At 39.8% G+C, this 24,678-nt stretch overlaps 2 protein-coding genes across 3 annotated transcripts in view; one reads left to right on the plus strand and one right to left on the minus strand.

Annotated features, from left to right (window-relative positions):
- Nucleotides 1–14,617, plus strand: part of PLAC9 (placenta associated 9) — a 68,801-nt gene extending 54,184 nt beyond the window's left edge. Inside the window, exons 3-4 of the mRNA XM_089682513.1 lie at nt 7,027–7,150; nt 14,484–14,617. Coding sequence (XP_089538639.1) covers nt 7,027–7,150; nt 14,484–14,494 — 135 coding nt within the window. The 3' untranslated portion in view covers nt 14,495–14,617. The remainder of the gene's footprint in view (nt 1–7,026; nt 7,151–14,483) is intronic.
- Nucleotides 14,618–15,194: 577 nt separating this feature from the next.
- The window catches only part of ANXA11 (annexin A11), a 102,844-nt gene continuing 93,360 nt past the window's right edge, over nt 15,195–24,678 (minus strand). For both annotated transcript variants that reach the window (XM_089682511.1, XM_089682512.1), the window contains 3 exons: nt 22,962–23,020; nt 22,626–22,748; nt 15,195–16,670 (listed from right to left, as the gene is read on the minus strand). In XM_089682511.1, the coding sequence (XP_089538637.1) occupies nt 16,611–16,670; nt 22,626–22,748; nt 22,962–23,020 (242 nt within the window). In that variant the 3' untranslated portion in view covers nt 15,195–16,610. The remainder of the gene's footprint in view (nt 16,671–22,625; nt 22,749–22,961; nt 23,021–24,678) is intronic.

Here is a 24,678-nt window from a genome sequence, read left to right on the forward strand (position 1 = left end):
CACAGGTACACCTTTGGACCGCAGCATTGTTAGTCTGTGGAGAGGGGAGTGTAAGATGTACTAGTAGGTTTAGATACACTAACAAATTAAAGCCAAACTCCAGCTCATGCTGCAGTTACACAAGCAGTTACACCATTTTTGGGGGGATAAAGTTGTAAATGAATAAATAAAAGCTGACCATTGTAAGCACCCCTGTCAGTAAATAATGTTTCGGTACTCTAGCTGTTACAATTGCAGGACAGCTTGGTCTTTTGAAAAACAACAGACTTACTGGCCAGGTCACCAGGTAAAAAAAGAAAACAAATACAGCCACCACATCTAAGAAATGGTAAACTGTAATGTATTAAAAGTTTTACTTGTGGGTTTAATTCCGCTTTAGGCTTCTAAGTAATGTACAGTCAGGTCCATAAATATTGGGACATGGACACAATTCTAACATTTTTGGCTCTATACACCACCACAATGGATTTGAAATGAAACGAACAAGATGTGCTTTAACTGCAGACTGTCAGCTTTAATTTGAGGGTATTTACAGCCGTATTTGGATGCCGCTTCACAGTGCAGATGGACAATGACCCAAAGCATACTGCAAAAGCAACCAAAGAGTTTTAGGGAAAGAAGTGGAATGTTATGCAATGGCCAAGTCAATCACCTGACCTGAATCCGATTGAGCATGCATTTCACTTGCTGAAGACAAAACTGAAGGGAAAATGCCCCAAGAACAAGCAGGAACTGAAGACAGTTACAGTAGAGGCCTGGCAGAGCATCACCAGGGATGAAACCCAGCGTCTGGTGATGTCTATGCGTTCCAGACTTCAGGCTGTAATTGACTGCAAAGGATTTGCAACCAAGTATTAAAAAGTGAAAGTTTGATTTATGATTATTATTCTGTCCCATTACTTTTGGTCCCTTAACAAGTGGGAGGCACATATGCAAACTGTTGTAATTCCTACACCGTTCACCTGATTTGGATGTAAATACCCTCAAATTAAAGCTGACAGTCTTCAGTTAAAGCACATCATGTTCGTTTCATTTCAAATCTATTGTGGTGGTGTATAGAGCCAAAAATGTTAGAATTGTGTCGATGTCCCAATATTTATGGACCTGACTGTATTTGTAGAGAAACATAATCCTAAAAAGAATTATGGGTATGGCTATTTTAGCCATGAACATATCTTCCCAAATGTGCTCCATACTGCACAGTCCTGTAATAGATTATAAAAAAACCAAATATTAATGTGCTTGGCAAACAATAGTACCTAGATAACTGTTTAGCTGTCCTTTCACAACACCCTTGTCGCTAATACATTTCATTTATTTAGGATTACCACCCTACTCTGGTTGAATCAATATAATTTGTTTGACTTACTAATTGTTAGTAGGAGCAAATTGATGATCGTTTTTAAAAATGGGGGGATGGAAAATTTTTACTTTTAGAAGGCCATTTGTCATGTTGTCAAATGTACTGATGAGAATTGTCATACAGATATTTGTACGAACACTCATTTGGAAGTTTATTCTTGTATGGGCAGCCTAAGGCAAAGTAACAGATGAACATTATAGATGATTAATTGATTTCCTTTTCCTCTTAAAAAACAAACTGACAAGCAATGATTCCAAACCTTGCTAACTTCCACCAGTCCCATGTCTCATCCTTTGTCCTAAAAAACAGTTAGTTTTGACATATCACAAGTAAACTTCTTACCACGTTCTCATTCTCTACAAGATAGTCATTGGTCTTTTAATTATTTTCTAAGGCCTCATGCACACAGGATGTTTCTGTTTTAAACTCCCTTGGATGCCCTTGCTCCAGGGAACGAAAACAAAGCTTAAAAAATGCGCCTAAAGCGACATTTTGTATGTGCGTTTGGAGTTAATGGGTTCTATTGGCCAGAATATGAACCACTTTCAAAACCTCTGATTGGCAATCAGTGATCAGACATTGTGAAGCCCGCCCCCGTGTTTTCACTCTCTGAATGAAGGAGAGAGATGCATTGCTTGTCTCTGTCCTTTCAAAGAGAAGAAAAAAATGTGTGCAAAAAATAAATGAAAATAATTAATAAAAAAAAACCTTGTTCAAGGTTTGATCTAGGTCAGTGCCTGGGTTAGTGTTTGAGTCAAGGTCTGGGACAAGGGTCAGTAATTTTTTATTTTTTTTTTTCTTTGAGTTCATGTCAGTGGCAGGATAAAAAAAAAAAGCAAAACATGCACTATTGTTTCTGGGCCGTACCACAGGTACAAACAACAACTAAAATAGACATGTGCTATCGCTGCGTTCGTCAGGAGAAGGAAAAATTGTTTTGGGTTTTTCTTTGGTGGTAGGTTATGGTAGTAGCAAGAAATATACTTTTTTTTTTTTTTTTACTATTTTGGGCCAGTTTTCCTCCAGGAAGATATCTATTACCATTTACCACCAAATGAAAGCCCGAGTTGTCCTGGAAAAATACAAGGGATAATCCACCTGGATGCATGAAGTAGTTGGGATGACAGGGATTAATCATCACTAAATGTTTTATTTTTGCTGTATAAATGAAAACATTTTGAAAAAAAAAAAAACATGTTTTCATAGTTTCTGTTGTAAAATTTTAAATGCAAATAATCTTTATAAATGTAGCCAATAATGTTTGCTGCTACATTTCTTTGGAAACAACTCATATCAGTGCATTCTATTTAGTCTGTGTGAAAATTATGGAGTCTACAAATGACAGTGTATAAATCTGACAATTGATCAATCCTGGTGGTCACTGTAACTGGTGTGGTGGTGACCAGCAACACTGTAACTGGTATGGTGAGGATTGTGGACACTGGGACTAGTGTGGCAGTGGTCAGGGACACTGTGAGTAGATGGCGTTGATTAGAGGTACTGACTGGCAGCACTGGTCTGGTGACATTGAACTGCTGTGGTGGCGATCAGGGTTTTTTTTTTTACACTTTGATTGCTTAATAAAGTTATGATCACTGTATAAGCAATTAGTAATACCGTTCAAAGGTTTAATTCCTGAAACCGTTACTACTGTGATCACATGGTACAGGGTCACTGTAATTGTGATCCTTGTGACCAATCACAGATCACACAGTAGTAAACAATGATTGCACATTTTTCTGTTGGTGTTATTGACCATGTACAATAGCATCTGTCAATAACTATTCTAAGAGTGGGCCTGTCGTGTGCGTGCGTGCGTGTGTGTGTGTCTTTACACGCACATGAGCTTTAATGGCATCCCAGTCTTAGTCCGCAGGGTTCAATACTGAGTTGGCCCACCCTTTGCAGCTATAACAGCTTCAACTCTTCTGGGAAGGCTTTACAAGGTTTAGGAGTGTGTCTATGGGAATGTTTGATCATTCTTCCAGAGGCGCATTTGTGAGGTCAAGCACTGATGTCGAACAAGAAGGCCTGGCTCGCAGTCTCCGCTCTAATTCATCCCGAAGGTGTTATATTGGGTTGAGGTCAGGATTCTGTGCAGGCCAGTCAGGTTCCTCCACCCCAAACTCTCTCATCCAAGTCTTTATGGACCTTGCTTTGTACACTGGTGTGCAGTCATGTTGGAACAGGAAGGGGCCATCCCCAAACTGTTCCCACAAAGCTGGGAGCATGAAATTGTCCAAAATGTCTTGGTGTGCTGACGCCTTAAGAGTTGCCTTCACTGGATCTAAGAGGCCAAGCCCAACCCCTGAAAAACAACCCCACACCATAATTCCCCCTCCACCAAACTTTCACTTGGCACAATGCAGTCAGGCAAGTACTCTATTTCCTGGCAATCACCAAATCCAGACATGTCCATTGAATTGCCAGACAGAGAAGCGTGATTCAGTACTCCAGAGAACACGTCTCCACTGCTCTAGAGTCCAGTGGTGGCGTGCTTTACACCACTGCATCCAACACTTTGTATTGCACTTGGTGATGTATGGCTTGGATGCAGCTGCTCAGCCATGGAAATCCATTCAGTGAAGATCTCTATGCACTGTTGTGCTAATCTGAAGGCCACATGAAGTTTGGAGGTCTTTAGCTATTGACTCTGCAGACAGTTGGTGACTTCTGTGCACTGTGCGCTTCAGCATGTGATGACCCCACTCTTATTTTACATGGCCTACCGCTTCGTGGCTGAGTTGCTGTTGTTCCCACTTCCCTCCACCTTGCTTTAATACCACTAACACTTGACCGTGGAATATTTGGTATCAAGGAAATTTCATGGATGGACTTATTGCACAGGTGGCAATCTATCACCCTGCCATATCTGTGATTGTTAGACATATCAGTCACATATACATTGCTCTTATTTTAGTATAGACTAAAAAATACATTTGGAGTCTCTTATTCTTTGATCTGCCGCTCCTTCCCAGTGCCTGTTTTTCTCCTGGTAACCTGTGAGCAGCCTAACCTGAGCCAGATAGCTCTCCAAAACCAGCGAGAGCTGGTTGCAGAGCTGGGCCAGCAAGCATAAGGAGAATCTTTTTGAGCATCTCAAACTTCTTATCTGTAGAGTCAAAACATATTCAGTTAGTTCAGTGATGTTTTAAAACTGAGATGGCAGGATCAACTATTTAGTCCAGTTTGGCAATGATTTTTGAAAAGGAGTGAAAATCTTTTCTGGGCTGACTCAATTGTCATAGATTTCCCTTTTATTTTGTTGTGAATAGGGCATGTCATTTTAGTAGCTGTTGAATGTCTCTTTGTACCCAAAGGGGCATGGCAAGATAGGTGAGAATTGAGTGCAATAATTCTGAGGCTTTTTTGAACAGCAGAAGTGAGCATATCCACATTAGCAAGCAAGATTGGGGCAGAGAAATCTTCACAGCCTCCTCTAACACTACCTCTGGCTCCTTTTTCTCCCCTTCTATGTGCACCCCTCTAGGCCAGACATATCAGGACCCAACTCGGGTAGAGACTGAGGAGCTGAAGAAGGAGCTTGGCCATGGACAGAGACAGCCCAGAAACTGTGACATAGGTGCAGAAAAATCTGCCTTTGTCAGAATGGCTGCTTGCGGGCTGTCAGGTCTGGATACAGCTCCCACGTTTACTGAGGTTGTACTGACTCTACAGTGATATTAGAGGACAGTGAAGGAGTTGACAGAAGAATCTGAAGATAACCTAATTCAACTGGGTGTAATTTCTCCATAAGGCAGAAGAGGTCCATCACCTTAGAACAGTGGTCGGCAAGCCGCGGCTCGCGAGCCACATGCGGCTCTTTACACATTTTAATGCGGCTCTTCTGTGTGCCGGGCGCCCGCTCCTCTCGGGCGGCCGCCCCAAAAGTCAGGACTCTGCAGCTAGCCCAGCAATGGGCAAACTACGGCCCGGCGGACCTTTTAATCCGGCCCACAGAGCGTGGCAAACATTGGCTGTCAGGATGTAGGCGGGGCAGCGTGACGAACTCCTCTCCTCTCACAGTCCGCCCTGAAGACTGGAACGGCGCGGGAACACGTCGAGAGGAACGCGCGGAGCAAAGGTAAGTGAATTGACACAATATGGGGAATGAATTACTATAGGGGGGATGAATTACTATATGGGGGATGAATTACTATGGGGGATGAATTACTATATGGGGGATGAATTACTATGGGGGATGAATTACTATATGGAGGATGAATTACTATATGGAGGATGAATTACTATATGGGATGAATTACTATATGGGGGATGAATTACTATGGGGGATGAATTACTATGGGGGATGAATTACTATATGGGGGATGTATTTTCAGTTTTAAAAATGTGGCTCTCAAAATAAATTTCAATCGTGGTTTTGGCGAGATTTGGCTCAGTTGAAAAAAAAGGTTGCCCACCACTGCCTTAGAATAACTAGAAAAAAACAGAAGACTCAGAATGGGGTAGGGTTATAGGGAAGGTGCCCAGGAGATGTGTCCTAAAATGCTTTGCCAGTGTCCAATCATCTGAGGGTACAAGCTTATAACCAGGGTCTGTGAATACTCGGCCTGGGTCCTTTACTGTACAATTAACATAAATTGAGTTAGCTACTGCTGTTCAAATGTGGATGAGAAGCCATTATTTGTGCAAGCCTGTAGTTGTGTGAAATCAATCATGAGCAATAGTTTTCCAATAACAACAGAAGTCCATGAAGTTCAGTCTGAATATGGACATCTGTAATGTGTTACATGAGGTTTTGGTCACTCAGACTACTCAACAGAATCACCCTGGATTCTTCAATATACAGGGCCCTACAGCAAAAACGAAGCACAACAGTCACTCTAATCTTCATTACTGTGTTGGCACAGAACACTAATCGCACAGAAAGAATAGGGCTTCTAAAATTATATTTTATCTAAATAGTTTTTGTCACCAGCTTTTGAAACTTTTCTAGACTTTTCCCAGCATGCTAGATTAATTCTCCAACATATACTTCAAGTTCATCAGAGACAATTTTAAAGCTGAACTCCAGGTATGTTTAACGCATACATAGTCCAGTTTTGTCCAATGTAAGTACACATTTTATAAATGAGGGCTGGTGGGGAAGCTGACAATCACTAGTCAGCATCACTACAGCATTAGCTGCAATCTTCCAGTCACTCACTAAACACTGTCAACATTCGCAGAATTCCTTGTCCTTACTGGAAGAGAGAGGGGATCGTCCCGATCTCCACCTTGTCTGAATAGAGAACACCCTGTATTTACTGGAAAAACAAAACCATGGTGTTCTATGAATGGTAATAGGGCATAGGGAACACGGCTCTACACAGAACCAGGAAAGTTACAACTATCACTGTTCACTGACTACTAAAGTTATTGTCAGCAGCCCCTGAGGTCTGAGATGTGTAATCTTACATTAGTCCACGCTTGACCAATGTAATTATGCAATAAAAATCATCCCTGGAGCTCAGTTTGAATTGTTCTCTACTGTACATAAGTGAGTTTTTCACTTTTTTTGACCAATGTGTCTAAAATTTCAAAGCCGGTTTTGTCATATTGGTGCAAGTGTAAATGCCTGATACAAAAGGTATGCTAGATGTCACTACTGTATACAGCTATTCCAGTAAACCAATATTCACTATGTCTTTTTATCTTCACAGCGAGTAGAGAAAACAGTGGAGTACCTATACTCTGAAGTGAACTCTGTTCTGGATGCAATTTCAGGATCTTCTTGGGCCCTTTCAGTCGCTCCTAGTGGTCCTCTCTTGGATATCTTTGAGGAAGGTTAGTGGATGTAAAATAATTGAAAACTCTGTTCCCCTTAAAGAACCATTTACTGTAACACCAATATACATTTTCTGAAAGCTCCATGTCCGCACAGCTGGGTAAGCCCCCCCCCCCCACCCCTTATGCTTCCAGGAATAAACTCATAAATTTGAGCCCACCTGCAGCATCAGAATTCCTCTTTTTTTCCTCCCATGTGCAGGACCTAGGTGTGATCCTCTACCTGACTGGTCTAAAGGGCTGGCTGTCCTTCCATGCGTGTGGGCTTCAGCTGGATGCAGTTCCTGGTGTACCGGCTAAATGACCCATGATCCAGGAAGCCCCGCTGCTGGTCCTCGGGACAGCTTTTATCATGGCTAACAGCCTTGTCTGGGGTCTACTGGGTCCAAGTGAAATGGGCAGTGGTGTCAGTAGTCTCCTCTAGGCACACACACCCACACATTGCCAGTGTTTACAGTTGGATGATGGAGGTTGGGTGAGCTAAATTTAAAAATGCTTTATATCCAAATGAATGCTGCATTGTTAGGTATTGTTGTGCCTTTCTCCCTGTAGCTGCTGTGCATACCCTGAGTTCCTCTACAAGTAGTACTCTGCATAACAGGTGCACAAAGTTATAGTTTGTCTGTTCACACGTGGCATTAACCTATTGGTGACTTCTCATGTTTGCTTTACTGTTGTGCCATTATACCAACCACCTCAAAAGCCCAGCATTCCCAAAGAATAGGGTCCTTGTCCTGCTGGAAGGTGAACCTCTGCCCCAGTCTCAAGTCTTTCGCAGACTCTAACAGGTTTTCTTCTAAGATTGCCCTGTATTTGGCTCCATGCATCTTCCCATCAACTCTGACCAGCTTCCCTGTCCCTGCTGAAGAAAAGCATCCCCACCACATGATGCTGCCACCACCATGTTTCACGGTAGAGATGGTGTGTTCAGGGTGATGTGCAGTGTTAGTTTTCCGCCACACATACAGTTTTTCTTTTAGGCCAAAAAGTTCAATTTTGGTCTCATCTGACTAGAGCACCTTCTTCCACACGTTTGCTGTGTCCCCCACATGGCTTTTCGTAAATTACAAACAAGACTTCTTATGGTTTTCTTTCAACAATGGCTTTATTCTTGCCACTCTTCCATAAAGGCCAGATTTGCCTTGAAGGTGATCTCTTACATTATCTTCATAGTTTGACAAATAATCTGGACGCAGCTCATACCAACTGCGGCTTACTACATTTCTGCCTATCAGCGATCTGGTGTTTCTGCTTCCAAAGTGGCACCCTGCGTTACTTTGATGGTTTGACATCTTATTTGGACACAGGTTTGTCCACTGTGAGATATCTTACAGCTCTATACTGCACCAATTTGAGGTGGAATTTCAGGCTCTCCTAGTCTTCAGTGACCGCAGGAAGGGTGGACCTGTCCTGGTAAAGTGAGACAGTAGGACGACTGTGGCCTACAACTGGAACCAAGGGGGCAGTTAGTGTCTCCCTCCTGAAGGAGGTTTCTCTGATTCTAGAGGTGGCCCAAGTCAATATCCTGCAGATATCTGCTGCTTATATGCTGGTTGGAAGAATCTTTAAGCAAACAATTTGTCCAGGACAATCCTGGACAACAATGAATGGTCCAGACTGCCACAAGTCTTTCAATAACTAACAGGCTTGGTAATCTCTTCTAGAGGTAGACTTGTTCACATCCCCAGTCAACCCCAAGTTCCTTTCTATTCCAGGGTTCAACATCCACAAGCAATCGGGGTGGAGGTGCTGATCGCATAGTGGATCTCCAGGATAGCTTATGCCCCTCTGCCTCTAGCTGCGCATGTGTAACCCTGGGGTAGCGTGGCAATCGGTGGTGCGCTGTGTATCTGGGGCACAGTGGATCACCAATCGCAGTAAAGAGCTCATGACACAGGCTCTATCATGTGATCAGGAGTGTCCAATCCCAGCTGATTGCAAGTAAATAGGCAACGCCGGTTATGCTTTTGTTTGGGTACAGTGTTGCATGACTGCTCAATTGTCATTCAAAGTGCGACAGCATTGAAAGATGAAAATTGGCCTGGGCAGGAAAGGGGTAAAAGTGCCTGGGTAGGCAAGTGGTTAAAGAACCCTTTCTTATGTTCATCCCAGATAGGGTGGTACTCAAGATCATGTCTAAGTGGCCTTCAGAGTCCATATCACACGAAAAGTTGTCCTTCCTACACCCCTCTTGGGGAGTACTCAAGAAGTTAGCCCATCAGATATGGATCAAGCTTTAAAACTTAACATCAAGGCAACATCTGGCATCAGGAAGTTGGAGCACTTGTTTATCATTCCAGGTGGAGCATGTAATAATTTTTTGGCTTCCAACAAGATTGCCTCCTGGTTGGTGAAGCGATCAAAGGGTTAACTGTGCTGTGTCCATGTGCTTCACTGTAAGTACACTGGTTTGGATGGGTGTGCTGTGCATAGCCATCGAAACCAGTGTGCACGAGCTGACAGGGAGAACTGTATTGTTTACATAGTTCTCCCCATGGGAGATGCTTGTGAATCACCAGGTGCTGGCGAGTAATCACCAGCTGGGACTCGGTGATTGACAGACGTGGCGGAAGTAGGGTGCGCGCATATACATGATTTTGCACACCTGTGTCGCCCTGTAGCAGTATATCTGCTATAGGGCGGTTGGGAAGCAGTTAATGATTTATCTTTTTTTGCAGTATTTATCTCACTATTTTAACAAATGTATGGTTTTTACCTCACATTCAATATTTTATTTTGATAATATGAGTAAATTCATCTCATGTGATCTTTTGGAAAAATGTGTCATGTGACCTTTATATCACATGTTGTAAACTTTAGTGAGTTGACCCCATAGTATTTTAGAGTCAGAGGACTATTTCATGTTTTATTGTAAAGAAGAACTATGGGCAAAACTTTTTTTTCATGTAGGATAGAGTAACGGAGGGTTATAACCTCTTGTCAGATTTTTTTTTATTTTTTTTTTGCCATCTGCTTCCCATTGCGAAGATTTCCCTTCACTTCCTGTCACATAGCCAAAACAGCTTAAGTTAAATTATCTCCTCTAAGGAGTTGTGTCCAAAGTCCTGCTTACTGAAGATGCTGGTCAGCTTCATAGCACTGTAGTGGGTTAACTGCTTTAGGTTTACCACTAAATAAGTCCCATTTGATACCCTCCCATTCCTGCCCTCTCCAACTTTTATAACACTACTTCTATTGTTTTTACAGAATGTAAAATGTTCTCAGAAGGGGGCCCTGTCATTCATCTGCCCCCACCCCCTATTCAGAGAACATAGTTACTAAAGATTTCTGTACCCAAGAAAATCTTGCAAATTTTGTCTAAAGCTGCATGGGTAATACTAAATCTTGGCATGCATTGTGTGAAACCTTGTCACTTTACAGGAAGGTCGTATAATAAAGACCAGTCCCAGATAGCTGGATTCCTTGTACAGGATGACTGGTGCTGTATCTGCACCGCTCCTGTTTTCCTATGGGGCACTTGCCAAACCAGCTTTTGCCATTCAGAAATTTGTCTGCTGGCTTCTGTTGTGGCTTTTGGTCTGCCTGCCCTGTTCCTGTGGGTAGATTTCTCTAGTGTCTTTTGCTAGCGTAGGACTTGCTGACATTTTGGATTTCTTTCCGATTTCTCTAAACTACACTTTAAGGATCACCTCTTTTAAGTTTACACATTTTGCAACCATTTTTTTTAACCTGTAATAGTTTACAGCTTTCCCATTTCAGGTATCTGGAAAAATGGTGTCCTACACAGGGAAGTGGTCAGGATGGAAAGCGGTGGTGGGAGCTAGTAAACATGTGTTTACTAGCCCCCCTCCTTTCCTTAAATGGATAGAGTAGCAATCAGTATTGATCACTCACTGTATCCATTCGTCACTGCAGTAATAGTGTTTACTATGCTTCAGTTTTGAGAATGAATAGGTATCGCTCTATACAGGCTCCTATTCATTCATGTACAGTGCAGCTCAGGCTGCAGAGAAAAGGACTGTCTTCACTCCCTCTCTGTCTCAAAAGAGACATCAGGGGTCTGTTTTTGACCTCTGGTATCTCACCAAAATCCCCCCCCCCCCCCCCCCCCCCCCCAAGAAAAGTACACAATATTAAAAAAAAAATTAAAATTAAAAAAACAAACCGTAATGCCTTGTTCCCACAGTTCAACTGATGTCATTTGAAATGTAGCATCTGCACGAACACAGTCATCTCAGTCTCTGAGCTCACACGGTCTGCATTTGGGGTCATGTACCCATACTGATGTCAGATTGGGAGCAGCAGCTGTGCTCATGCAGCTGCTGCATCCCAACTGACATGAATGGGGCTAGATGGAACACCTGTGCATCGCCGTGCAGATAAACATGGCCCTCCACCAGCATACACTTTAGTATACCCAATGTGAATGAGGTCTTAGTAGCAATTTAGCAGGAATTTTGTTATGTTCGTGTGCACTAGTAATGATCTTAGTGTATTTTTTGTGAAAATAGCGATTTGATGAACATTGTACATCTATTGCGGGGCCTTAAAAAAAACAAACAGTAGTTTAATTCTATAGGTCCTTTGTCAAATATACACCCCCCCCCCCCCCCCAAACCATACATTTTCTGAAAGCTGGAAAGGGAAGAATGACAACCTCCAGATTTTTATAGTAAATTGTTTTAGTTTTGTGCACCTTCAGTTTTCACCATTTCACAAAAAGGTGCAATTTAAAATGTACAAATTTATTAACACAATAGTTTTAACTTTATAGTTTAGTAAATTTTGCCAAGTATGTATTCACTAATAACAATAAACATTTTGTGCAAATATCACAAGGCCATTAAAAAAAAAAAAAAATGAGTAGTACCTTCCTTTTATTCTACTGGTCCTCTGTGAAAGACACTCCTCCCTCCCTCTCCCCCCCCCCCCCAAAAAAAAACACATTTTCTGAAAGTAAACTGTGAAAGCTGTAAGGACAAATAAAAAAAACAATGGAAAAATAGCAAAAATGGCCTGGCCAACTGAGCTTAAAAGTGAAGGGCCTGCACACCTTTTCGTGCAGTAAATTGTTTGGACTATGTTATGGCAGTGGGACAGGGACCTCCCCATCCCACTCTCGGAACAACAGATTTGGGACATTCAAGGGAAGCTTTGTATTAGGTGGTGAGGCAGGCAGATGAAGCTATGATCTCCACCTTAGCCAATCAGTAGTACTCTACATCATCAAAAGGCACTTAGAAACTTGTCTTCATTCAGACCTTCAAGATTCCTCCAGTTTCCAAGAGGTAATTGCTTAAGGCCTCAGTCCCACAAATCTACTTAGTCATACACCCAGGCAAAAGGTCTGTCTTTGCAGACAAATGTGTGGAATACCTGGGCATGCTTTGCAAGCAGACACTCCCATTCAGGTCTATTGGGACGCAGCAGCTGCAAGGACACAATATGACAGCTGTATGTGTCCCTGAACCCAGACAGCATGTATTCGGAGATTTGGGACCAGCGGCTGTGAAGCTGCTGCATCCCAATAGACTATAATGCGACTAAGTTCTGCGCAGGCAAAGACAGCCCTTTGCACAAGGTGTTCGGATAGATATGCTCACTTAAATGATACTTTGAGCTTAAGGTGGTATATAGCACAAAACACAGTATGTGTATTATGGTAAATCCCATTACCTGCAGGGAGATGTTCCGATTAAAAAAAAAAAAAAAAATCTTTCCTAAGGCACCTCCTCCATAACCTCTGGAACTGGGAGTGTTAATTGGCAGCTACTGAGAAAATTTCTACCAATTGATAGCAAACCTTCTGCCCTTTCCGCCATTCATTATTGACCTGCAGTGCATTGGAGATCCTGTCATTCAACTTTCTTCTCTCCTATTCAAACAGTAATATGTATTGTGTGAAAGTAATAGAAGTAATGAATGGTGAAGAGGACTGAGTGAGTGGCGCAACTTTTCTCAGTAGCAGCAGCAATGAACTTTTACAGCACCGAAAGATAACCACTCGGCCGTATTTGGTAGCTCTGAATGGAGGATTTTTAGCTCAAGCAGCTATCTAAAAGGTGTTCGAAAACACACAATTACCTATAACTAATGTGTTTGGTGCTGTATCCCAAGTTCAGTTGCTCAAGCCAGGGACACTAACCACTGCAGACTGAAAGTAGGCCTGATTAGCCTATTAAGTAAAATTGTAACTCTCATTTGACCTGCAGGGTTTTTGTCTAAAAAGGATGGTTCCTCTGTGCCCCCCCAACTACCCAATATTGGGGGAGGAAGGGTAATAGTCTGGAATACTCTTGCTGAATCCAGAGTCAGTGGCTTTTTGCTTACTACCACATTGTGCAAACACTCTCTGGTCTAAACGTAGTTACTGCTCAGGGGCATTTTACAGCAAAATAATGACCAAAAGCTAACCTTTAGGCTTTGAAATGAGAAAAAAAAAAAAAGACAGTGGGCTTCAAATCATAGAATAGCCAGCACATCTCCAGATCTAAACTACATTGAGCTGGAATGAGAGCCTGAACAGGAGGTGAGTAAAGAAATATACAAGTGTGGATACATCTGTAACAGTGTTGGGAAGTGTGTTCTGAGAAACATTTTAATAACTGCTATAATAATAAAACAAAAAAGCCCAAGTACACTCAGCTTTAATATCTGCAAAAGGTAGCTACTTTTAATGTTCAAAGTAAAAGCATAGAAAAATTGGAGAACAAGACATTAAACTTATTATTTTCAGTAAAACACCTGTTATAAGAGAGGCGTTCTAAAATCTGTGACCGGTCGTGTGAGTTTTTAGTATATACAGTACATACATATGTAGATATTTAACATATATATATATATATATGCTTATAATACAGCAGTGACTAAGCAACTGCTGAAAAAGGGTATATACATGGCAGCAATGGAGTAGCTGTCGGCTGATGTTACAAAGCAGGCCCAGGCTGAGGAAAGATCCCCCCAGTCTGGAGCGACGTGTGTATGTGTGTTCGCTGAATTCTCACACAGAGCTGATGGGGGACTGTTGCTGCATCCACCTATGATAAATAAAAAAAACTTTTTAACCCGCCCAGAGGCCCAACTTTTTTTTTTCAGATCTAGTTTACTACCACTTTAAGGGTGGGAAAAACACACCTATGTAATTTTGTCATTGAAATCAATGGCAACACATGTCACAACATACATGTAAAGATGCACACTGAGTTTTCATTTAGTTCAATGGGAACTGCGGAAAAAAACAAAACAAAAAAGGAAGTTGTGTTGCCAGTCCAAATTGACAAAAAATTACACTAATCTTTCCACTTCTATAGGTTGTTCGGTAAATATATGCCAAATATTGTGCTATTATTTATCAGATATTTTTGTTTTGCAGACTCTAGATGAAGAATATCCCAACCTACCTTTTAAGAAGACAACACTTTATCAATACAGCTTTTCTTTATTGTGCACTTTGTGATACATAAATGTATATTTTAATAAACCAATAGCCTGTGTTTTGCAAGAAAATCTTATGTTCACCAATTATTTTCTAATAATATTCACAACGGTATATGGTAAAACTGTTTAAGATTAATAATGAACATAAAAAAAGAAAGGAGTTGCCAAGAACTTGTCTTTTGTTTTACAAATTATAAATCTGCAAATTCCTTCATAATGTGAAAGGTAGTATCTACTTCTAAATCTAACTGACTGCACTGAACCAAACAGCTATTAAATGTTTACTGAGCACAACTTGAAGTGCACAAATTCCAAATAAAGTAGAAATCCAGACACCATAAACAAGACAATGAGACTGCTCAATGTACTGGATGCAGATTCTCAACTCAACATAATTGTATATTCAAAGTAAACTACAATTTATTGAGTAAAAACTAGTAAATAAACCCTATAGTTCTGCAGAAAAAAACCCCACAAGATGCATTGAATCCTTCACATATAAAAATAAAATCATGAGGCACCAAAAAAAAAAAGTCTTTATCATCAACTCACCTGATCTGGTTTTCTGCTTCTCATTGGAAGAAATGTATAGGCTGTACTTGGCATCATAACACAAGATGTAACAGATGAATAAATAGCCTCAGCCTTAGACTGTAAACTGATTTAATTGTACATCATATTTTAACAGCTCTGTAAAATTAATGTAGATTTCCAGCACAATATAGGCACATCATGGTATTTTTTTTCTTCAACTTTCACAAGCACTAAAAGCTACTACCAAAGGGTTAATAAAATATTTTTAACATTGCACAGATTGGCTACAGCAGGACATGGGTGTTAATAAGTGTGCAAATGTAAAATGTACAAATAAATGGATTGCCATTTTAGAAACTAATAATATAAAACACAAATATTTCATAAAAAAAGGTAGATATTTCTTTATAGCCATTATTCTATGCTTGTCTGAAAACATACCAATCCTATTGTAAATAAAGAGATGCAGTGTGTACAGGAAAATTGCATTAAAGCCCACCTGCAGTCAAAAGGTTTTCAGGTCGTGAACTAGACAGGGAGGGATGGACCCTATGTCAAATTGTAAACGCTATCTGTGCCACCTTTGTGCTAATTACTCCCCTCCCCATGCCCTCTCATGTATAACACCCTACACCAGGCCAAGACACCCCAATAGGGACACAAATGGCAAAATGAATAGTCTCAGGAGAACATTGCTGTGTCTCCACTGACTAGCTTTCCAGACTTTGTTTTGTCTAACTCCTAAGAAAAAACAAACAGGAAATGAGGAGAAATCTCCCCAATGAGGGGCCTGGCCATAAAACGTTGGCACAGCTTGTACTGTATCCCTCCCTCATTCTATGCACACCAAAAAAATAAACCTCACAATTTTTGAAGTACAAAATTATGAGCAAACCTGAGTGTTACCATAAGGATTGTCCTAGTAAAGACACTCATTATTCTCGGTGATTTCTTCCAACAATAGGTTAGTCTACGCCCTTACACAGTCCATGTTTCAAGGAAAGAACTGCACTGAAGAAAATTGGCTGTTTTATAAACACGCATAACTGAGAAAAAAACATTCAAATAATCTGAACAATCTAACAAGAAGAGCTGTGCAGGTAAAACGTATTACAATGTGTCCATTTAGAGGGATCTGACTATATGTCATTTCTCTACAATTCAAGACAAAGATTTTAGGACATGTCCGAGGTTATTCAATGAGGTTAGGCAAAAAAACAGTGCTGATTTGCAAACATCAGCAATCAATTCTAAGCCACCTCTTTACCTGACTGCAGTAACCTGGAATCTAACTGCTGGTTCTGGATTGTAAATCACACTGCTTCTGGCACTCAGTTACAGGAGCAACACAGTTGTGGAGGACACGGTCATGGTACAACAGTCAGATGTCAAAACTTTTTTTTTTTTTTTTTACATATATATTATACACATTACATGGTACCCAGTTCAAGGCATGTCCATGCTTCAGAAGAAAACGTGAAGGAAGGAAAAAAAAGCGAAGAAAACATTTAGGATGAAGGACATGTGCTTAGTCACTGCCATTACAAAGCTTTAGTAGGATTTTCCTGTAATCTCCAGACGTGTCACCCTATAAACGAGAAGGAAAGATGTACAAATTGTTTTTACACAGATTATGTTGCACATTTTGTCGCAGTATATACACACACTACTACATTATGTCGCAGTATATATACACACAGTATACCCACACTACTACATTATGTCGCAGTATATATACACACAGTATACCCACACTACTACATTATGTCGCAGTATATATACAGTATACACACTACTACTACTACTACATTATGTCGCAGTATATATACAGTATACACACTACTACTACTACTACATTATGTCGCAGTATATATACACACACTACTACATTATGTCGCAGTATATATACAGTATACACACTACTACTACATTATGTCGCAGTATATATACACAGTATACACACACTACTACTACATTATGTCGCAGTATATATACAGTATACACACTACTACTACTACTACATTATGTCGCAGTATATATACACAGTATACACACACTACTACATTATGTCGCAGTATATATACACAGTATACACACACTACTACATTATGTCGCAGTATATATACACAGTATACCCACACTACTACATTATGTCGCAGTATATATACACAGTATACCCACACTACTACATTATGTCGCAGTATATATACACAGTATACACACTACTACATTATGTCGCAGTATATATACACAGTATACACACACTACTACTACTACTACTACATTATGTCACAGTATATATACACAGTATACACACACTACTACTACTACTACTACTACATTATGTCACAGTATATATACACACAGTATACGCACACTACTACTACATTATGTCGCAGTATATACACAGTATACCCACACTACTACATTATGTCGCAGTATATATACACAGTATACACACTACTACTACTACTACATTATGTCGCAGTATATATACAGTATACACACACTACTACATTATGTCGCAGTATATACACAGTATACACACACTACTACATTATGTCGCAGTATATACACAGTATACACACACTACTACATTATGTCGCAGTATATACACAGTATACACACTACTACTACTACTACTACATTATGTCACAGTATATATACACACAGTATACGCACACTACTACTACATTATGTCGCAGTATATACACAGTATACACACACTACATTATGTTGCAGTATATATACACAGTATACACACACTACTACATTATGTTGCAGTATATATACACAGTATACACACACTACTACATTATGTCGCAGTATATATACACAGTATACACACTACTACTACTACTACTACTACATTATGTCGCAGTATATATACACAGTATACACACTACTACTACTACTACTACTACATTATGTCGCAGTATATACACAGTATACACACACTACTACATTATGTCGCAGTATATACACAGTATACACACACTACTACATTATGTCGCAGTATATACACAGTATACACACTACTACTACTACTACTACATTATGTCACAGTATATATACACACAGTATACGCACACTACTACTACATTATGTCGCAGTATATATACACAGTATACACACACTACATTATGTTGCAGTATATATACACACAGTATACACACACTACTACATTATGTCGCAGTATATATACACAGTATACACACTACTACATTATGTCGCAGTATATATACACCGTATACCCACACTACTACATTATGTCGCAGTATATATACACCGTATACCCACACTACTACATTATGTCGCAGTATATATACACAGTATACACACACTACTACATTATGTCGCAGTATATATACACAGTATACACACACTACTACATTATGTCGCAGTATATATACACAGTATACACACTACTACTACTACTACTACATTATGTCGCAGTATATACACAGTATACACACACTACTACATTATGTCGCAGTATATATACACAGTATACACACACTACTACATTATGTCGCAGTATATACACAGTATACACACTACTACTACTACATTATGTCGCAGTATATACACAGTATACACACACTACTACATTATGTCGCAGTATATATACACAGTATACACACACTACTACTACTACTACTACATTATGTCACAGTATATATACAGTATACACACACTACTACATTATGTCGCAGTATATACACAGTATACACACACTACTACATTATGTCGCAGTATATACACAGTATACACACACTACTACTACATTATGTCACAGTATATATACATACAGTATACACACACTACTACATTATGTCGCAGTATATATACACAGTATGCACACTACTACTACATTATGTCGCAGTATATATACACAGTATACCCACACTACTACATTATGTCGCAGTATATATACACAGTATACACACTACTACATTATGTCGCAGTATATATACACAGTATACACACACTACTACTACTACTACTACTACTACTACATTATGTCACAGTATATATACACAGTATACACACACTACTACTACTACTACTACATTATGTCACAGTATATATACACACAGTATACGCACACTACTACTACATTATGTCGCAGTATATACACAGTATACCCACACTACTACATTATGTCGCAGTATATACACAGTATACCCACACTACTACATTATGTCGCAGTATATATACACAGTATACACACTACTACTACTACTACATTATGTCGCAGTATATATACAGTATACACACACTACTACATTATGTCGCAGTATATACACAGTATACACACACTACTACATTATGTCGCAGTATATACACAGTATACACACTACTACTACTACTACTACATTATGTCACAGTATATATACACACAGTATACGCACACTACTACTACATTATGTCGCAGTATATACACAGTATACACACACTACATTATGTTGCAGTATATATACACAGTATACACACACTACTACATTATGTCGCAGTATATATACACCGTATACCCACACTACTACATTATGTCGCAGTATATATACACAGTATACACACACTACTACATTATGTCGCAGTATATATACACGGTATACACACACGACTACATTATGTCGCAGTATATATACACAGTATACACACACTACATTATGACGCAGTATATACAGCGGGGCAAAAAAGTATTTAGTCAGCCACCAATTGTGCAAGTTCTCCCACTTAAAAAGATGAGAGAGGCCAGTAATTGGCATCATAGGTAGACCTCAACTATGAGAGACAAAATGAGAAAAAAATCCAGACAATCACATTGGCTGATTTGGAAAGAATTTATTTGCAAATTATGGTGGAAAATAAGTAAATGGTCAATATCAAAAGTTCATCTCAATACTTTGTTATATATCCTTTGTTTGCAATCACAGAGGTCAAACGTTTCCTGTAAGTCTTCACAAGGTTGGCGCACACTGTTGCTGGTATGTTGGCCCATTCCTCCATGCAGATCTTTAGAGCAGTGATGTTTTGGGGCTGTTGCTGGGCAACACGGACGTTCAACTCCCTCCAAAGGTTTTCTATGGGGTTTAGATCTGGGGATTGGCTAGGCCACTCCAGGACCTTGAAATGCTTCTTATGAAGCCACTCCTTCGTTGCCCGGGCGGTATGTTTGGGATCATTGTCATGTTGGAAGACCCAGCCACGTTTCATCTTCAATGCCCTTGCTGATGGAAGGAGGTTTGCACTCAAAATCTCATGATACATGGCCCCATTCATTCTGTCCTGTAAATGGATCTGTCATCCTGGTCCCTTTGCGGAGAAACAGCCCCAAAGCATGATGTTGCCACCTTCAAGCTTCACAGTAGGTATCGTGTTCTTTGAATGCAACTCAGCATTCTCTCTCCTCCAAACACGACGAGTTGTGTTTCTACCAAAAACAGTTCTATTTTGGTTTCATCTGACCATATGACATTCTCCCAATCCAATTCTGGATCATCCAAATGCTCTCTAGCAAACTTCAGATGGGCCCAGACATATACTGGCTGAAGCAGGGGGACACGTCTGGCACTGCAGGATCTGAGTCCCTGGCGGCTTAGTGTGTTACTGATGGTAGCCTTCGTTACGTTGGTCCCAGCTCTCTGCAGGTCATTCACTAGGTCCCCCCGTGTGGTCCTGGGATTTTTGCTCACCGTTCTTGTGATCATTTTCACCCCACGGAGTGAGATCTTGCGTGGAGCCCCAGATCGAGGGAGATTATCAGTGGTCTTGTATGTCTTCCATTTTCTAATTATTGCTCCCACCGTTGATTTGTTCACACCAAGCTGCTTCCCTATTGCAGATTCAGTCTTCCCAGCCTGGTGCAGGTCTACAATTTTGTTTCTGGTGTCCTTCGACAGCTCTTTGGTCTTCACCATAGTGGAGTTTGGAGTGTGACGTTTGAACTTGTTATCAGTATAAAAGACACCTGTCCACAACCTCAAACATGTGCCACTGATACAGATAATGAGTGCAGGACAGAGGAGCCTCTTAAAGAAGGTACAGGTCTGTGAGAGCCAGAAATCTTGCTTGTTTGTAGGTGACCAAATACTTATTTTCCACCATAATTTGCAAATAAATTCTTTCCAAATTAGCCAATGTGATTGTCTGGATTTTTTTCTCATTTTGTCTCTCATAGTTGAGGTCTACCTATGATGCCAATTACAGGCCTCTCTCATCTTTTTAAGTGGGAGAACTTGCACAATTGGTGGCTGACTAAATACTTTTTTGCCCTACTGTATACAGTATACACAGACTACTTCAAAATCTCTTTTCTTACAATACTAACAGACCAAGTACAGTAGAGAAAAATAAGTATTTTCTCCACCAGGAATGACAATATCTAAATATTAATGATCATTAACCGCTTTCCCTCCGTCCTACAGCAGAAGTACTGCTACAGGGCTGCACAAAATCACGTATATATACACACGGTTTGCATTTCTGGGTAGGGGGCATGTGCGCACTGCCCTACCCGCAACGCTATTGGCGGCTAGAGGTGTCAATCACTGGGTTCTAGTTGGCGATTCCCCACCCACCGACACCTGGTATGTAAACAATACAGATCTCTCCCATCAGCACCTGTACACTTGCTTTGTATGGCTCTGCATAGCAAAGCCATACAAAGCAATGTGCTTACAGTGAAACACACACACTGGGAAACCGCACAGTTAACCCTTTGATCGCCCCAGATGTTAACACCTTCCTGCTCAGTGCCATTAGTACAGCGTCAGTGCTGTTTATTAGCACTGATCACTGTATTAGTGTCAGTGGCAGTTAGTTCCCCCCAGTGTCAGAATTTTACAGCAGTCCCACTATAAGTCACTAATAGCCGCAATTACTAGTTTAAATGAAATAAAAAATATATCACCATTTGTAAACGCTATAACTTTCACGTAAACCAATTAATTTACACGTATTGGTATTTTTTTTTGTTAGCAAAGACATGTATCAGAATACATTTTGGCCTACATTTATGAAGAAATTTGATTTTTTTATTGGATAGGTTGTATAGCAAAAAGTCAAAAATATTGTTTTTCTTTCACAATTATTGTTTTTTTTTGTTCATAGCACAAAAAATTAAAAAGCACAGAGGTGATCAACTACCACTGAAAAAAAGCTCTATTTGTGGGGGAAAAAAAGGACATAAATTTCATTTGGGTGCAGCGTTAAAGTAAAAGTAAAAGTTAAAGTAACACAGTGCAGTATTGCAAAAAATGGCCTGGTCAAGAAGGGGGGTAAATCTTCTGGAGGATAAGTGGTTAAATAAATTTACTCGAACAGACTCACAATGTAATAATGGAAGCTTTAGAACATGGGATAACTTTAAGATAAGGACTTTCATATGCATTTATGTACTGTGCTTGTGCATCAATTGCAGCATCTGGATTAACAGAAGACGACATTTACAGTACTATCCAGTTCTAGTTTTTACACTCCACTGCTGTTTGCACAGTTCAGAGTAATGTGTTTATAGCAATGCATACAAAGATCTTACCGTGATATCTGTGTATAATGACTTGCCATACATCTTCTTGTACTCCTGGCGGATGTCCAGCAAATCTACTTCACTACGAGATACCATGATGCGAATCAGGGTTTTATCTTTTGTCCCAGCACCCTGCACACAAAACAAAGATGAGTCAGATAACATTTTTCCTTTGAATTAAATGATTTCTTGACTAAACTAAAAAGCTAGGAAATCATGTTCCTGTATGGATATTATAAAGGTTCACGAGGAAGTTAGCAGCAAATTAGTTGGTAGCAAATAGTTGAAAATATAATCTGTGCTTCAATGAAGGATGGTTGTTTGGAATATCTTTGTGTGACTTACCTTCATTGCTTTGTAGAGTCGCTCTGCAAAGAATGCTGACGTGTTTTTAAGGCATTTTACTGAAAAAGACAAAAGTATGCTGAATCAGTATACTGAACAGAGTTATATGTTAAATGTAGAATGATTATTATAGCCCTTTATATTCTGAGTTATCTGGTAAATTTAAAATGTGTACAATTTATGGCACAACAAATTATACATTGTACATATTCAATATATATTTTATTACCACCATTATTTTTAAAGCTGAAACTTAAAAAAAAAATAAAGAAAATAAAGAAAAGCAAATTCTTTACCTATCTACAAAGAGGCTATCACAGGGGGAGGGGGGAGCTTGTCAAGGAGGCAAACTGCTGCAAGCATGCATTTAGGAGGTGCACATGCCTGTAGCAGTACCCCCAGTCCTTTCAGCCATAATCCTTCTGACAGGTACAACACACTTCAAACCAGCAGCAGATCGCACCCCCACCACCCTTGACAGAGTCTCTTTAACTCTTCCCTCTGTGTGCCAGTAATCCTTAGACAGTGCTAAAATTGCACAGCGAGTTTCTTTAATACATGATTTAATACACGTTTGAAATGTAATTCTGAAATTAATTTGCCATTTTACCCATAGACAACTTTACAGGTGCCTCATACAAAAGAGTCCTAGGTTTTTTTTCTTACTGTGGTGAATTAGTAAGCAATTAAAATGTAATGTAAATTGTCTGTGAAAATGCATCTTTTACAAACTAAAAGCTTCATACAAATGCAGTATATTCCTTTATGCAGTGGCACAAATATTAGCCCACTGATAAAGCTTTTATATGTAATACATCAGTAGAAGGTCTATTTAATGTAGCAATGTGTCCAATGATCATACCTTACTTATGCAAATAAAAAAAATAATATGATAACAAATACACACAACAGCAAGGCATGGAGAGATATCACACAGTAAGGGCTTGTACATACAGCCTTTATAAAGCAGCGCTTAGCTCCTATTGCTGCTACCAGCCAAGAGCCCTCTGTAAACGCTTGCTTTGAATGTGGCTCAAATACAAATGGTACCACTTACTGAGTTCAAATGCTGCATGACCTGTACAAGCCCTTACAGAATGCTAAGCAACTTTCATAAAGCCAGCTCTGGAAAAGAAAAATTACCCTATTTGTTTTGTCACAACTGAACTTCTCTAGTTGTACTACTGATATTTTGGTGACCCTGCTGCAGTGTCCATGCTAATTTCAAACAAGATATTGCCAGAGAGGGGTAGGGGGCAGGCAGGTTCCATAGATAGATAGATATAGAAGTGCCAAAGCCAACAGTAGCCTCTGCTGCTAGACAGAAGCCTCAGAAGTAATAACTGCCTGGAGAGATTCATTTTTAAAATAAAATTATAATGTTCTGTTTAAACAGCAATGCAAGGGATAATATCCAGCGTACAAATTAGTCCTGTATACACACAAACACACACACACTTTTCGTTTATTTTACTAAGAAAAGATAACGGAATAGATTTATCTTTTTGATCAGTTCTGGCTTTATAAAGGCCACTCAACATGGCACTACTACACTGCAAAATGGATCCAAGGTGATGTAAGTGATCTCAGAGTTACCAGACATCTTCAGGAAGCTTATAAACAATTAAAGAAAAAAGGAGAAACAATCCACATTAGCATCAACAAAAGCTGCAAACAGATCAGTAAGACCACACACAGAATTAGCCAGAAATTACAA

The sequence above is a fragment of the Staurois parvus genome, unplaced genomic scaffold (genome assembly GCF_062004578.1).
Source record: "Staurois parvus isolate SC_StPar_1 unplaced genomic scaffold, SC_StPar_1.0 ptg000291l, whole genome shotgun sequence".
Lineage (NCBI taxonomy): Eukaryota > Metazoa > Chordata > Amphibia > Anura > Ranidae > Staurois > Staurois parvus.